The sequence below is a fragment of the Falco rusticolus genome, chromosome 11 (genome assembly GCF_015220075.1).
Source record: "Falco rusticolus isolate bFalRus1 chromosome 11, bFalRus1.pri, whole genome shotgun sequence".
Taxonomy (NCBI): Eukaryota; Metazoa; Chordata; class Aves; order Falconiformes; family Falconidae; genus Falco; species Falco rusticolus.
Window position 1 is genome coordinate 12,356,424 of NC_051197.1, and position 16,789 is coordinate 12,373,212.

The window sequence follows — 16,789 nt, forward strand, 5'->3', positions numbered from 1 at the left end:
AAGACTTTCTGTGCTTCTCTACAGTTATGTGGACATCAGTCAACAAAATTTCACAATTTAGGTAAGTTAAAAATCCAGCTGCTTTCAGAGGTTTAGGAAAAGTAACAAGATTTTTCTTTCTGCTTCTATTTGGCAGATGTGTGCCTTCTTTAATCTCAAATATGAAAATGTCATCATGGTTAATTCCTTCATCATGTCTTAATCAGGGACAGCATGTCATCCTCATAGGACTGGAATCTAAATCCATTTAAAAAAATTAGTAATACAAACTCAAGTGTTTGGACTACTAAAAAAAATTGACCATAACTAAGCTCATGTAATTGAATATTACAAAACCTACTTAAAGAGACAGATTTTGCCACTTTGACCTCCACATGGAATTTAAATTGTGGATTGTAAAAATTGAAAAACTTAATCATCTTGAATTGTCTTATTTGAGGACTGATTTCTCTTGCTGTTACTCTTGCACATAAAATACATGTAATATTTCTGAAACAAGAAAAAGGAGTTCTTTGGCAATGTGCTCTCTAGGTTGACCCTTCACCTTGGGGTTTCTTTCTCTTTGGTCCAAAATAACCTGAGTCTTATACCCATACAGCAGCTCTACAAAGTGTATGTCATGATAGCTAAAGAATGAATAGGAAATGTGATGAGAACATGAAATGAAAGGCACATAAAACACAGTGGTTATTATGAAGTACTAATGAAATACTATTAGCAAGTAATTTGGCACACACAAAAAAAGAGCAGATTGCTAAATCAAAGCGGTTAATACTGAGACCCCGTATCGACATCATATGAGATTCAGGGCATTTTATTTTAGACTGGACTCCTGTCAGATTCCCTAGGCCAGATGTATCCACCACATACATACAAGGCACAGCACTGGCCAAAAAGACAAGTCTTAGTTTGGACTCTTATGTCCAAATCAAATATTTATTCCAGGAGTCTATGAAATGCAACAAGCTTTCAGTTTGGTTTCCCCCAAATAAGCCCAGGGCTACATTTCAATCAGCATACAGTAAGAAACAATTATGGGATTTGCTTCAAAATTCCAGGACTGCACCAAACAAGACACTGAAGAAGACAAAACCAGAGTGGCTAGGAAGTGCATTGGTTTATATTTTAATTAATATCAAAGGGTCACAGATCTTTGAAGGTATTTGTTTTATACATTAGTTGTAGCCTAATAAATAGACAGCTTCCAGTCCTCAATATGCTTTTTTCATAGTATCTCATAAACTTGTAAAGCAACAAATCCCATTTGAGGGGGGAAAAAACACCCTGAAACAGAACCATAAACCAGCTTTCCCTTCCTAACTGGCAAGGACTTCTGTTAAAGAGATGGATGGGAAAGTAAGTGTCACATCAACTCTCCCCTTCATTAAAGACTGTCAGCCTCACACCAACTACCAATTCACTTAAAAACATGGGAGAACACCTTTAGCAGGTCTGGGGATGCAGCTTTTTTACTCTCCTTCAGTTACTGCTATTCAGTCAGAGAAAGAAAAGTCATTAACACCACAGGTCATTAACAACAGCAGCCTTCACCTATATTGTAGTCAATTCCCATACACCGGTAACAGCAAGGGGCTTAAAGAAGAAAAAAAGAAAAAAGTATTTTCACATCTGATTTTTATAAGTAGAGTCATGATCATCATGTCATTTTGACAGGCGGAATCTCCTTGAGTGCAAGACACTATGGAAACAAGATGAGCTGATGAACCCTTCTCTTGGTACATGGCTGGAACTCCATGTTCAACAGGAGGGCAGCACAGGTTAGGAAAACTGAAACAGAAGTTTAAGGAACTCTGATTACAGCTCCGTTAGAAGTTTCCAAACTTTGGTTCAAAGAATTGCACAGCCTGATCATGTGATACTTGCTATTTTTCTAGTTCCAGCTGAGGAAAAACTAAACAAACAAAAGAAAGGAATGAGGAGATAGAAAGAAGAGGAAAAGCAGAATGCTTACACTGAAAGAGACAGGAAATGCATCTATCACAGTATTGCCAGCTAAACAGATGTAAATATTTTCAAAAGTTACTTCAGTATGTAAGCAAATTCTTCAAGGAGGCTGTATGACCAAATACGAGGAAAGATGGCCCAAATCCCTTTTTCTGAAAAGATGTGATGCACACTAGAAGAAATGTCCTGTTCTGCTTCTCCACTAAGAATTGTGGCTTCTCGTGAAATTAATTTCTTAACTGCAAAGATAATCAACACATACTTTTATTTATTTATTTGGACTACTCAAGAACACCAGCTGAAGAAGATTAGGTTACACTGAACTAGCCCAGGAAAACAAAGTTTAAAAGCCATCCCACTAAAACCCATGACCCACCTCCACAGCCCTGAATGAAGACACGATGCAAAGTCAATGCTGCCCTTTGGGAAATGCACGCTAGGAGGGGGTGCTGCCGGCTGAAGACCACGAACGCTGGCAATGCCATTCATCCCGTGTGAAATGTCATCTTTGCACACACACACCAAAGAGGTTTCCATCCTCAAAGGCGGCACAAGGATCCTACTTCCTTACTAAACTCCATTCCTGCCCTTTGACATACTAGGAATTAGATCACTAGGTAGAATAAGGAATTTCAGGTTAGTCTCAGCAATGCTAAATACAGAAACACAGCTGTAAGTGATTTCTCTATCAGAAAGGACTGTATCATTGCACCACTTCTTACAGTTCACAGAATCCAATAACCTTTTATCAACTTCTAAAAAGTGTTGGGATCCTTGTGGACAAACGAATTGGAAGTTTTCAAGCTAGAAAGTTTTTGTTTGAATGCTGACTTTATAAAACCAGATTCAAAGGATGCAGATTAAAAAATCCAAGAAAAGTCCATGGCACATTTTCTATGTGACCTAATGCTGCATACTCCTCCAAAAATTGAGTAATATCTCCTGATCTCCTTTCGTTTTTATAAACTTTCCCCTTTTTAAAAAATTTCTGTTTCTGCTACAACTTATCTTTAAGACTAGTAGCACAGAGGAAAAGCAGAATTGTGTTCAAATAGACACAAATAAGGAACAAAGAAAACAGTCCATTTGAGGGTTTGTGTTCTTGAAGAAACAAGGAAAGGAGAAAACAACTGGCTGAAATCCCAATTGTTAGACTAAACAAAAAGCATGAGATACAGAAATTTTATTTTCCCAGAAGGCAGCTGTTTACCAAAGAAAGAAAGAAAATAAATAAAAAAAGTGAAGATGACTGCTCCTGCAGTTTTCGATTATTTACTAATCTTTGGACAAAGAAACTTGTAACTGAATGAGGAAGTAACTTGCTGATAGTCAACATAATTCCTGAATACGTATTATTGGACTTTTATCTATTCTAGTTTCCATAGACCCAAAATTACTGGTTTCCATCCTCAGTAGTAAGTATCAACATTCTGGTTTTACAGATAAGAGACAAGGATGACCTAATGGAGGACAGACGCTTTTTTGAAGATGGGACATGTTAGGACTCAACTTTGTTGTCAATAAAAACCTCTCTCAGCAATCAATTGGGATTCCTATCCGAGCTGCGTTCTGAACAAACTGAACTGTCTAAAGAATGTCTAAATAAACTCTATTTCTTCAAAGTCAGAAATGATAATGCTCCCTAATATTAGAACCTGTAATTCTCAAAACTTGGAAAAAATTAAATGCTGCGATTTTCTACTTAAATAGCTCTCAAAACTCACTTTTAGCACAAGGGCCATAAAAAGTGAGCAAATTAAAAGTCTAATGTGAAATAAAATGCTTACCTATCTCATCCATTTTTGGCCAAACAAAGAAAAGCAAGAAGATAAATCGAAAAGATGTAGTTTTGTTGCTGTAACCCTTAAGTCTTCATCAACCCTTATCTGTTACATCTACAAATGGGCAACACTTTCTTCAGATCAGGAGCAACGTTTTTCTATTTGTAGTGTAATGAATCCAGTAGTGTAGGTCCAGAAGAGACAAGCAAGTTGCTAAAGAGATGAGAATAAATAATTCAATGCAATTAGAACCCAGGAATCCTCTGCTCAGACTAGTAGGAATCGGTACATCTAAAACCAAAGATACTCCCCCAAAGCCTAAGCTGTGGGGAAAAAAAAAGATCAACTAAGAATTCCTGAGCATCATAGCTGAAGTAACAGTTTTACATCTGTGGATACCACAGTTTACTAGATTTGAATGTCCAAATCCAGCACTTTGCAGTTTTAAAAGCCAAACGAGAAAATCAGTTACACTAAGGTTTTAATGACCAAATCTTCCTTCTGAAAAACATAGGTAATTTCATTGCAGAACACAGCCAGGCTATGGAACAATTAATTTCAGAGAAATTCACATTGTTTAGCTAGGTGTGACAGCACACTGGCACAGCAGAACAACAGTGATTTATTATTCACTATTTCCCCTATCATTGGAACGTCAACCAAAATTATCCTAAATGTCCTAAAGACAGTAAAACACTGACAGAAGGAAGCACTTCTTTCATATAATATGCAGTTAATCAGTAGATTTCTTTAAAGAAGAAATCTTTAAAGTTGGTATGTTATATAAGCCAGATGTATAGATGGGCTCAAAAGCCATTAAGAGGTCCAACAGTCTCCCAGACTTGGGAATACCAAAGCTTCCTCTCCACGGAAGACACTGGAGCAAGGATTGCTTCACACTGGTATATTTTTCTCCTTCACTAAACAATTCCAGGGAGCACTTTGAGAAAAGATACTGGGGCCGGTGAGCCTTTGGTCTGGCCATTTTTATTTTCTCTGCAAAGGAAGCCCAACCCTTTCTGTTGTAGTAGCGGCAGATCTATTGCACATGCAACTGGCAGCGACCAAACCTCAGGGGATTAAATCCCACTTGGAAAAAATTCTCTCAGGTACCTGACAGCCAATCTTTAACAAGAACAGTTCACAAGACCCTCCCTTTCCAGTTTCCTCTATAATTTTGCAGGGGTGAGGGTGATGAAGGTTGCCCTTTAAACTTTTCATTGGAAAATATGGACAGCCAGGGAGGGAACAACAAATCAAATCCTCTTAACTAAAGAAAAAAAAGACGCTGGATATAGCAAGGCCTTTTAGATTTTTTTCTTTTTTCCTGGGCTGGACTGAAATTGAGGGAAAAAACCCACTGCCCAGTGCATAACTTGCTTTAGATTGTACGCAGAGGTGACCTCACAATCAGGCAGTACGGTTTAACAGTAGTTTTACAAAATGCTATAGGTAGTCACAAGGCTCTGAATTTTTCTTACTCCTCTGAAGCAGCAGTTCAAAAAAAAGCTGTCTGCTGACCTGTATTATAGATAGATGTCATGAATTCAAACAGAAATCAATTATTCTAATAAGTAACACACTGAAGTTGTAAGAAGAGGAAGGCTACATATCGGGAAGAAAATGTTTCCTCCAGAAACTTTGCTGTAAATAGAGACCATAATGCTGACCTGGAGGAACCCTTGTGGGTACCCTAACTGAGCATGCCCCTATGAAACTACCAAAAATTCAAACTGCTTTAGGACAAATAATGAAGAATAGTCAGAACTCTTAGCAGTAAGAACATCTGCAGAGTGACCCAGACCAAAAAACTTCCCTGTGTACTCCACACATTGGTCTAGTGAATGCTCTTCTGCTAAGGTAACCTCTTTCCCCCCTCTCCCCCACCCTTCAAAGAGCAGCTGCTTGTCTGAAAAGACCATCCAACCAACATCCAAACTGCCATATGTAACCGCAGTGAGTCAGAGAACAGAATAAAGTTTGCCTCGAAGAACTGTGAGCAGCCCAATTAATCAGACCTTCGTCCATCTGGTATCACCCTTAACTTCACTGAACATCAGAAAGTTATTCATGGCTCTCCAAACGAGAGAGAGAGAAAGAAGTGGTATTCTAAGATGTCTGGTGCACAGGCTAACGGAGAGCTCCAAGGCTGAGCACTGAAATAAGTTTCACTTTTCAACAGGACAAATCCTCTCCTTTCCTCCTTGCTAATTCATCAAAAGAGCAACACTTCACAAGATCACCTGAGCCCAAGTTTCACGATGTTAAAATGCAGCTTTGATTCCTGTACACATCTGAGTCACAAACAAACAGTCGAATGACACAACCCCTGTTGGGGATTTTTCCTTCAGTGATGTAAGAAAGCACGACTAGAAGAGGATGAAGTTTTGCTGCTGTATAGGACACTGCTCACATTTTTCAGGTCTTTAAGATTAAACCCTTTCAAGAACCAGGGGGAAGATATTTCTAAGTAGGAATTTAAAGGTCTGAAATCAAACAGAAGTATCCAAACACATTCAATATGCAAATCAAAAACTTTTTTTTTTTTTTTTTTGTTGGCTTTTCAGTTTATCCTTCTTTAACGAGCTGGAACAGATTGCAAGGCAGACAAGGAAGAAACAGCACATACGTGGTCTGTCAGTTTTCCATCCCTCCCTTTGTAGTCATGACTGTCATTGCTGAGAGCAGGACTTGGGGCTGCAGCTAGTGTCAGGAGTAGCATTTCTGCCTGTTTTCATTTCTGCTGTGAGCTGAGAAAGAATCACAGGGGCTTTTGTGTAATGTAAGAGTACAAAGTATCTCATAGAAGTTAATTTAACTGTTTGGTTTTCTCAAAAACAGCTAGAGAAAACCTTATCTGAGCCTCACAATTCAAACATCCATAGCCTCAAAAACATCTTACAGCAACAACTGCTACATGACTTCCTCCCTGGCATGGCACAGACGACACAGCTGTAAGTAACCTTCCTCCTGCAAAGTAGCCTTCATCGTGTTGTGTTCATTGCAATGGGCACCACACACCACCAGCTCCCTCACCAGCCCTTGTCAGGTCTGGGGTCCTGCAGAGTACTTCTCCAGTACAGATTTGCCAAGGATGCTAGCAGCAATGTCATGCTTCCTCAAGGAAAAAAAACATATTCTAAATTTATTAGCCTAATCAAAGCTTAACCTGTCCTTCAGTCCTAGGACAATTTTAAACAGTACAAATAATTTTTAAAAAAAGAGAGAGCGAGACAGATTTTTACTAAGCAAGACTTACTGTCAGGTTTGCAGTCATAAGATTGGGAATGGAACAACTGAAATAAGATACACCTCTGGATTATATTTAACAGGGTTCCTTCAGTCTCTCTCACCTAAGAGTTTCTCCAGCCTACCATCTCTGTAGAAAGCTAAGCATCATGGTTTCACAGCATGTCACTACTGGGCAGACCACCATCCTCCCTTCTGCTAGGCAATTCTTCTCAAGCACAGCAAAAAGGCTTCCTGCTGTCTTTCAGCATAAATGAAATATTGTTTTCTTACCTAACAGATTATAATCACAGCTGTTAAAAGTATGTCTTGGTTTTAATGCCCTTCCCCAGCGTGCAAAAAGTCTTTGGTGGAACAAACACATATACTCTTCTCTGCCTTGATGACCTACTACATATTCTTAAAATTTATGTACGGCATTCTTAGCACATAGAGACAGAAAAACTTTGACGTCTCTGGTCACGTTACAGCAATGCAGAAGACAAATTTAGAGGCAGACTGACTAAAGTAAGTTGTCTCCTCCCATGCACGCCATTTACAAAAAACCTCCTCACAACCAGCTACAATCAAAAAAGTATAAATTAGGAGCTGACAACTAAGCTGTGTCTAGATACCATAGAAAAGTGTTCTTCAGAGCAAGTGACGTGCTTCAGAGGCAGGCTTGATAAACACTATAACGTTCCTTTGCTGGAATACACTTGATTTCCATTCAGCCATCAGATGAGGATTCCCTAAAACACTTCCAAGGGAAAACAAAAGGAAAGTAGATTTCTCTTTGGAGGTGGAACAGCACTGGCCTGCAAGAGGGATCTATGTCAAGCCAGGAAGGTGCCGAAGAGTTGATGCTGTGTGATGACATACATGCCTTTGGGATTTCAAACAGAGGCAACACTTCCATCAGTTTCATGATAAGCTCACAAATGCTTTCATTCAGGACAGGCAGCAACAAATCACCTGTTTCCACAATGTGTGCTAGCACTTTGTATCCTTGATATTGGTCATAGTGAACAATGATAAACATCTATGTTTTAACATAAATCTGTATCAAAACCCATGATCCCACAGAATGTTTAGCCCTTGCAGTAAACTGGATTATCACTTAGAATTAGAATGAGACTAATTCCTTTAATGGTCTTAATGCAGTATTTCTAATGTGTTTAGCTGAAGTTTTGGGAATGATCAATACTTAGATAGCCCAATCCATTCAATTTTCGTAAGTTATTCAGAGATCAAGAAGGTCTTTGTAGGAGGATATTCAGTAACCAACAAGCTTACCATTGCAGAAGCTGGCCAAAACTAAAGTAACTTATCTCTGAGCTTTTGAACAGTTTTCTGAAGGAAGAACATGAAGTGTGGGTTTTTATATGCTCTTCTCCCAAGAGGATAAAGCAACAGGAAAGCCTCATGTCATTTATGAGTTTATAGATAAACCCTGAATTGGGTTTTACTAACTAAAGTAAATTTAGCCTTCTGTGAATGAAACCACTGTAAAAATTTTTGCTCAAACAACAGTTAATAGAGACTTGTAAAGTTAAGTAGTTGTAACCACATCCACCCCAGGAAAACAAATACATATTTAATTAGGTTAATGCTACTGGGGTGAAGAACTACAAGTAAAGTAAGCGTTCCACCTTACTGAACCTTTTCTTCATAGAGTTCTCAGTTTTTATACAACTAATCTGTCTGGTTAAAAGAACACAAGATGTGCAAACCCAGTCCTGAGAGGAACATACCAAGGAAGAGATCAATTTCACGCATACCAGGCACCTTCATGGACCATCCATGTGAACAAGTCCACCTAACAAAAAGTGTTTCCTATTCAATATTTACACTAATTGGAACTGTATGGGTTTTTTTGTTGTTTTTTTTTTGTGGAAACTCATATTCACCATTATGTATTGTACTCCGAATCAAAAACGGGTTGAAATGCTTATGAGTCATTCCTTTTTGCTTTTAAAATATTTGTACATCAACTTTCTGCCAAGAATATGGAGATCCCCTAGTGTTTGAAGATTTATTAATAATCCCTAACAGTCCAAAAAGTCCTCAGAAATTCTTTAGAAATTCCTGCAAGAATGTTGTCCAGACGTACCCGTTCTAAACCACAAACTTAGGTATCGATTGCTTGAATTTTTGTTGTTAAGGAAAACACTTTTTCCCCTCATCCAAACTGAACAAAACTTGATGTATTTACTGCACACTTCTACATCTTCTATAAATACATTATTACTATTTTGCGTTATACTCTCAGTAAAACTGTTTTTCCATTAACATTTCTTTCTTGTGAAACTGAACTTGGGGCAGACAGTATAAAACTGCTCTAAACAATGCCCAGCCATTCATATTTTTTGTTTTACATTCTTTTCCCACATGGTTTGGCTCATAATTACTTCCAGCTTCAGGAAACTGGCCCTTTTAGAAGTACCAAACATAAGTTTTTGACTTTGTTTGTACTTAACAAATCAAGTAACAAATCAGTTCTATCTAAGTAGCTAGTAATTCTGAGTTCTAAAATCTTTATCTTCTTCATCAATTGAGGCTGTGTCTAACACAGGAATCCCCCAAGTTAGATAATGGAGACTCACATGAGGAATCCTTATGACAATTCCAAAGGTTCAAAATTGAGAAAAACTGAAATGAACTAAGAAGAGCAAAACAAACAAAAAAAACCGGGATGGCAGTTACATCCCACCCAACTGTGGGAGGTTTGATGGATGAACAACAAATAGCCCAGTAACTGAATTGTTGTGAATAGCTAGGGTTCATTTTCTTAAATATTTGAAGTGCTCAGACAATTAGTATAGATTTGAAGAGATTAGGTAGAAGGACATGAATTAAAAGTAAAAAAAAAAAAAATCTGAAATGAAAGAGAAATAAATAACCGACTGCCAGGAAAATACCAATGTTGTAAAGTATGCTAAGCCTTGAAATAATCTTTCAGAAAAAGCATCAGGATGCTCTTGATTGTGATCGTCAGGATCCCTCCATTTAGCCCACAAGACACATTCTTACCCCTGCCTAGGCAAGATGGGAGATCATTGGGACTTCTCACTTCTTTTTACCCGCCTCAGGACCACAGAAATACAAGACGACAAATGGGAAGGAAAATGGGACAAAAAGAAATGCCACAGCAGCAGGCACAGGGAAAGTCCAGCATTCCAACACATTTATTGCTTGTTTTTACAATGTTTAATGGTGAAGTACCACACAGACACAAACACTTTCAAAGCAACCTCCCACCCTAGAAACAAAATAAGGGGAAGGGGTTCCATTTCAATTCTTCATTATTAAAGCTCTGAAGTAAAGACATTTCAACAAACACAAGTAACCCAATCTGTGTGTTTCCCTAGCCCAAACTCCCTCCATTTTTACGGTCTTTTCAAAATCTAGATCAAGTTTCATTTGAGTTTGCAGGGTGAAGATTGTTATTTCTGGCTCCACCCCCCACCTCCCCAACTCAATCTCTTTCTAAAGCGGAGTTTGAAATTACCATGAATATTCAAAAAAATCTTTGTTGCACCTCCCAAATCTACTCTGTAATATTGGAAAAACATGTAAACATACAGCATCACAAAATGTCTAGCAAAGCACAGAGCCCACTGGAAAAAATATTCCTCCTTTCAATTAAGTACAGCCTAAAAATTCCCAAAGTACACAATACAAAATACACACCATATATTGTATAAATACAGTATATTAACTATGTTAGTATTAGTTATTGTGATCAACCATACTGATCTCATAGTAATTTTTCTAACTGAGAGGGGTAGCGATTTCTTTTGCCTGTTTCTACCTTTAAAAAAAAATTACTTTCTCTCTCAAGTTAACACATTGTAATATCCACTTATCTTTTTGTTTAAGTGAAGAATGATTCTAGTAAGCTCAAGCACATCTTGAACATTTGCAAAGCTCTGAGAGAGTGGTTCTTCCCCAGTCATAGTCAAGCTCTGAGACGCTTCCTCCATCATTCATCATCTAGATTTTAACATCCAAGGTTTTGAGCTGACTGTAGCAGCAGGTGAAAAGATCCACCATCAGCCAAAGGGAACTTTTTTCTGGCTGTTGTTTAGAAGCATCAAATCACCAATCTAACTGCTGAAGCACCTTTGAAAACAGCTTTTGAAAGGTAAGTTTGAAACGAGGACAGAAGCAGCAGTCACTAGCTTCCATCTCACCAAGTGGCATGCCAGCAGAGTAAAGAAAGCTGGTATAGAAGCATGAGGGCAACAACACAAGGGAACAGCCGCCAAATCACAGGGATTATTACAAAAAAGGAGCTTTTCACATGCCAAGACAAGTGAATCTACACTTGTAACATGCCAAGGCATACTCAAAGTAATTGTTAAGGTAACTAAACCAAGCATTCACAGAGTAGTTAAGTGACAGAATGAAGAATGACCACACAACCTTCACCTGGGCCCACTAAATACGCAGTAAGATACAGGCTATAATTAACTCCATGATCATATGCTGATCCTCCTACAGAAATCTCATGTAATTCAATACAAACATAGATTCTGGTTACAGAATGATTCAGAATTTGCAGTTGTAGAAACTCTCATTTCTAGAACCTGGCCAGTCTCAAAGAACTACTACAATATTTATATTTAATAATAATAAAAGCATGCAACCCTTTGCCAAGCACAGATGTTAGAAAGTGACTGCAAATCTTGGCATATGGTGGCACCCAGCAATCCATTGGCTGAGTCGCTAATGTGATTGATGGCCTTAAGTTGTTCAGGAACTACTGGCCTTTCCAAGAATTAAGACCTGCAAATCATATCATATTTTTTGTGTAAGTGCTTTTCTCTACACAACCAGTAAATGTTGGATTTTTTTTCTCAAAGGTTTTAAAACAGTACGTGGCTCTGTTGCTTGGGAAGTCCCTACCTGTGAGAAACTGATGCAACCGGCAAGTTTCTGTACTTTGTGCACATTTTGTTTTGATATTCTCATCTTGGTAGTGACCTTATGGTTGGTACAAGCATAACTAAAAGATGAACTCCTCTTGCAACAGATCTTTTTCACCAATCTGGTCCTAAGGAGCCTTAGGTCTTGTTTTGACTAATTCATAATTAACAAACTATGTTGCCTACAGAAGTCCCCAGCTTTATATTCATCCTGTATTTCATTAACAACCCCCACCCGGACACCATCCTGCTTTTTAAAAGACTTCCTAAAGAAGAGTTAGCCTAAGCACAGGCAACAGAAAGGAAGCATCTTCCTTCTTGATACTCTCCTGACAAGCTCAGAGCAACAAGACTTCTGGTCAGAACCAGTCATCTCCATGAAGCATCTGTACAGTATCTTTAAAACTGGCCATCCCCTTCCAGGTGAGATTCCTGGCCATACCAGCCTCCCTAACGCTACAGCAAGGCATGCATCAGGCATGCATACAGTTCACACAGAAAACACTTTTCAAGCGCTTCTGACAGATTTTTTCTTTCCAGAGTGAACAAATCTGGTTTCATTACCATTTCCAGGAACTCAAAGAGAACCAGTGAACAGAATCATTACATTGCTGTAACCACAACAGAATGAATTATACTTGAATAACATGCCCTGGGCATCTACAGGGTAGAGGATGCTAAAAAGTAGTAATACCTGAAAAAATTAAAGATGCAAAGGCAAATCAACACATTACTATCAGAAGTTTTAATGCAGATCTACATTTGTAGAAAAGGTTAGTTCTCCAGGTCATTAGTTTAAATGACACCAACTAACACAGCCAGGAACAGATTTTGAGTAAAGATGGGGGGGGTGGGGGGGGTGGGGGGGGTGGAGCGGGCAGAGAGAGAGAGAGAGAAAATAGAAAATTAATTGTTGCCTCAAGTGCTTCAAGTCACCCAAGGTTCTCACATGCTATCAATTAAGTGAACCCTATAAAGTTATGATCCATGGCAAAATTCCACCAGAATGATTATATCACAACAGACATCATTAAATTATTTCTGCCAATAAAGTCATCAGTGCAGAACATATTACCCCTTTCAAATCTAAGCAAATGTTTTTTAACCAGAAATGGCTTCTACAATGGTACCATCTTGATTGAGTCACAGAAAGCATTTTTAGCTACCAAGTTCCACTAAATTCAGTGTGTACTTAGAAAACGTACTTGGTACCCTGACCACACACAGTGAACTTGTGGAACTGATGCAAATTCCTCTAGGCTGTCACCCATTCTTCTTTCAAAATTTATTTAGTATGCTTTACAGTATTCTCAGCTTTTTTCATAGCTCCCTTGTTATTAAAAAAAAATATAAAATAATCACAGAATAATTCAGGCTGGAAGGGAACTCTGCAGGTCATCAGGCCTATTCGCAAAGCAGGGCCAGCTTTACTTCCACAGAAGAAACAAATAAACAACAACAACAACAAGGGAAAACCACCTCCAACTTAAATCCAACAAAGGACAATTATAGGGAAAAAAAATTATTTCACCTATGTATAGTACTTGCTTTCTTTGCTCCTTACCTTAAACTCACCTCATAGTATTTATTTTAATCATGCTGATTTTGTTACAAGCCTTTCCAGGAGCTAACTTTATTTCTTTGAAAAGCAAACATACACATTTAGGATTATATATTTTGTTTATTTATTTATTTTAAAGTAGTCAACAAATTATTTCTTTAATCAAAAATAAGTGAGTTTTTATCACGCGTAGGATTTAGTAAAAAATTTTAGGGTTTTGGAAGCCCTTTAGCAGGTAAAAACTTCACTTGGCCTCATACTAAAGTATAAGAATGAGCAGGCTCCATCCGAGAGCTGCAATCGAAGCAGATAACTCTGTAAAGAGGAGGGTGGAAAAGGGATGCAATAGAGGCTTGAGGAGAAGGAAGACTCAACGGGACTTGCTAAAAGCAACAAAGAAAAGGACAGTGAACACAGAAGGACGATTGAAGCAATGGTGTGGACACAGCACAGGCTGGTATGCCAGAAGTGTGTGGACAGTCATGGGCATGTTCAATAAATTGGTCATTACAAAATAAGCAAAGTAGTCTGGAAAAAAAAAAAAAAAAACACAAAATTGAAGACTACTTAAAAACTTTAAAAGCTATATTTTCCTTAACCAACACTAGGATGTTAATTCAAAGGTTATTTACCCACTTCACAATTCTGGACTAATCTCTTTGCTTTGGCTTGTACATGTATAAATTGAAGATAATGTATCATCTCATCCCACAGTACTGTAAGGGTACATAGACTACTGTCTCTAAATCGCAAGGAAGTCCCAATACAGAAAATTCGATAAAGAATATCGGTAACTGCAACCAGCATGGGTTCCAGACAGCATGCAACAAAAAGTGCAGAGAACACTGTATTAAATAAGACCAGAAAGAAACCTTGACCAGTTATTCATACAGTAAATGCCATCCTTCCTGCACACTGAACAAGATAGACCCTGGGGGTGGGAACACAACACTAAAACCCCCACAATATTCCTTTTTTCTCATACGTGTTCTTCTCCAGCACCTTTTTTTTTGCCAGATCAGTTACTATAGTTGAGTTTATGTACCCAGCTGCTTCTGCAAAAGCAGCTCATACCTAGAGACTTTCTCATTTCCTGCAAAAAGCAGTTCCCAACATATTTATGAGGGGTTTATTTTATTATGGATGCTCCCAAGCTGCTCAGCAAGACTAAACTCAAAACTTTAATGTTACACCCTATCAGTACAATGAAACTTAATAATATTAAGAATAGTTTTTATATTAACTTGTTACATTGTACAGGGGATGCATCCTCAATTCATTCAAAGCCACTAGATTGCTTCGGTGCCTTTTTAAGTAGCAGAGGCAGAAAGTTTTCAGTACTCTTTTGGCTCCCAGTTCCACAATTTTCACAAGGCTGTTGACATCAGAAACAGAGTCGCTGGTGACCCCTAGTGTTAAGAAGTTCAGTCTCAATTTGACTGATCTGGCAAAAAGCACCAGCACCACCCTTCAGCACTTTTTTTGTTCTTCTGACATAGCAAATAGTCACTGCCTTGTGTTGATGTACTTTCTGCTCCAGTTTACAAACAAAAAGAGCAGTATCTATTTTTAAAAAAAGAAGTGGAAAGGAAATACAAACTTCTAAGCATCCCAGTAAATTGCAGATTGACATTCTTCCTGCTTGCAAGTGTTTAATGCATTTTTCCTCACTCGGAAGATTAACAGTAGGGTATCTAGAGCAGACTGACAGTCATGGCTTCAGGTGGACGTTTATAGCCTCCTGATCAGTCATTAGGGAATTAATGACAGTGAACCACAATCTGGGCTGGCCAGCAAAGCCTAGTGTAAGGAAAGAAGCTGTAATTGCCAGGTTGCTGCAGGACTTGGCTGTCTCTGGTAGCAATGTACAGTCCAGTGAGCCAGCTGTCCAGGTGACACAAAAGTTGCTTACAACAGAAATCTGTAACTACAGAAACAAAGAAGAGTCCTACTGTTCTACTTACAATTTTGAGTCCAGGTTCAGGAGAAAGCCCAGTTTGTCATATTCTGGAAAACAAAAGCAAGGAACAGTTATCATAAAAACTGCAAGTGTCTCCTCTGCAAAAGGCACCAAACCCAAAATCAGCAAGTCCTTATGGAAGGGCAATAATTATTTCTAACTGAAAATAGCTATATTGTAATTTCCAGTCACTAGCAGCTGTTATCACAGATTATTGTTACTTCAAGGTATTTCTAAATAAACATTTGTGAATCTCCAGGAAATACTAAAGCAAGATAATGTAGGGGTAATCAATTCAGAAATCACTAGAATTAGCCACGATATCTTCAGTCATAAAACCAAAGCACTACTGAAACCATACACGCAGTAATATACAAAGCTTTCCTGCTTGGAGTAAAACAATTTTGCCAGTAATTTGCATGACAAACACTCCTCCTAGGTCCCGATGTGGTAAAACTTTGAAATTTTTCTGGATTCCTTGTCTATTGCAACCCACAGCCTCATAACCAAGCAGCCCTTCCTTGAAAGAAAGTCATTCATGATGACAGAAATGCTCTAAGTTCAGGTGATGCTGTCCAATAGGAAACTGCAAAGTCACAGTTTATGCCACAAACAGGGAACAGCTACAGAAACAAAGTTATCACTCAGAACATCTGTAACTCCTGTATAAAGTGAACTTTGCACTCGGTGTCTTTGAATACATTGTGATCTTGTAAATCAGATACTTGATACAAAAAAATAAAACTATTAGAATTCACAGAAAAATCTAAAAGGTGCAGTGTCCTTGCATTGGGTTAAGCTTGGGGGCCTCCTCGCGCTGAGAACCGCTGGGTCTCACTACCAATTTTTTTTTTTTAATGAAAAGCAATACAAAGAGAGAAGTAAAAGATAATTCCTCCGAAGCTTAACGATCAGGATAAATTAAAAGAAACAAGAAGAAAAAAAATAATTCTCATAGCCTTTTCAAAAGAGCTCAGTGGAAATAGAGGTTTGTTTTCTTTACGAAACACCACCACAATTTCTGCAGCAGTAATATACCTAACAAGATCACAAGCTTTTCATGCTACCCAGTTACCAGCACAACTTAGGAAAGCCTAAACATGTGCTTAAGACAAAAGGATTGCATCAGATAAGTCAGTATAAACTCTGCCATTGATTTCAATCCCATCAAAATTTAATTCCCAAGCCAAGGGAAGCATTATTTTTGACATAACTTAGGTAACAGAAGTTGCAGAACATGTGTGCACTTGATATTGGCACTACTATCTGTTCTCTGACAGCACCCACGTACCACCCACCATCCCTGTTGTACTTGATGTTAGAAATGCACCTGTGCATCTCCCTTCCACCTTCCACACACTGA

General features: G+C 38.3%; 1 protein-coding gene across 6 annotated transcripts in view; it reads right to left on the reverse strand.

Annotated features, from left to right (window-relative positions):
* Positions 1-16,789, reverse strand: part of ST3GAL3 (ST3 beta-galactoside alpha-2,3-sialyltransferase 3) — a 183,973-nt gene that overhangs the window by 116,023 nt on the left and 51,161 nt on the right. For all 6 annotated transcript variants that reach the window (XM_037404127.1, XM_037404130.1, XM_037404128.1 and 3 more), the window contains one exon: positions 15,431-15,473. In XM_037404127.1, coding sequence (XP_037260024.1) covers positions 15,431-15,473 — 43 coding nt within the window. The remainder of the gene's footprint in view (positions 1-15,430; positions 15,474-16,789) is intronic.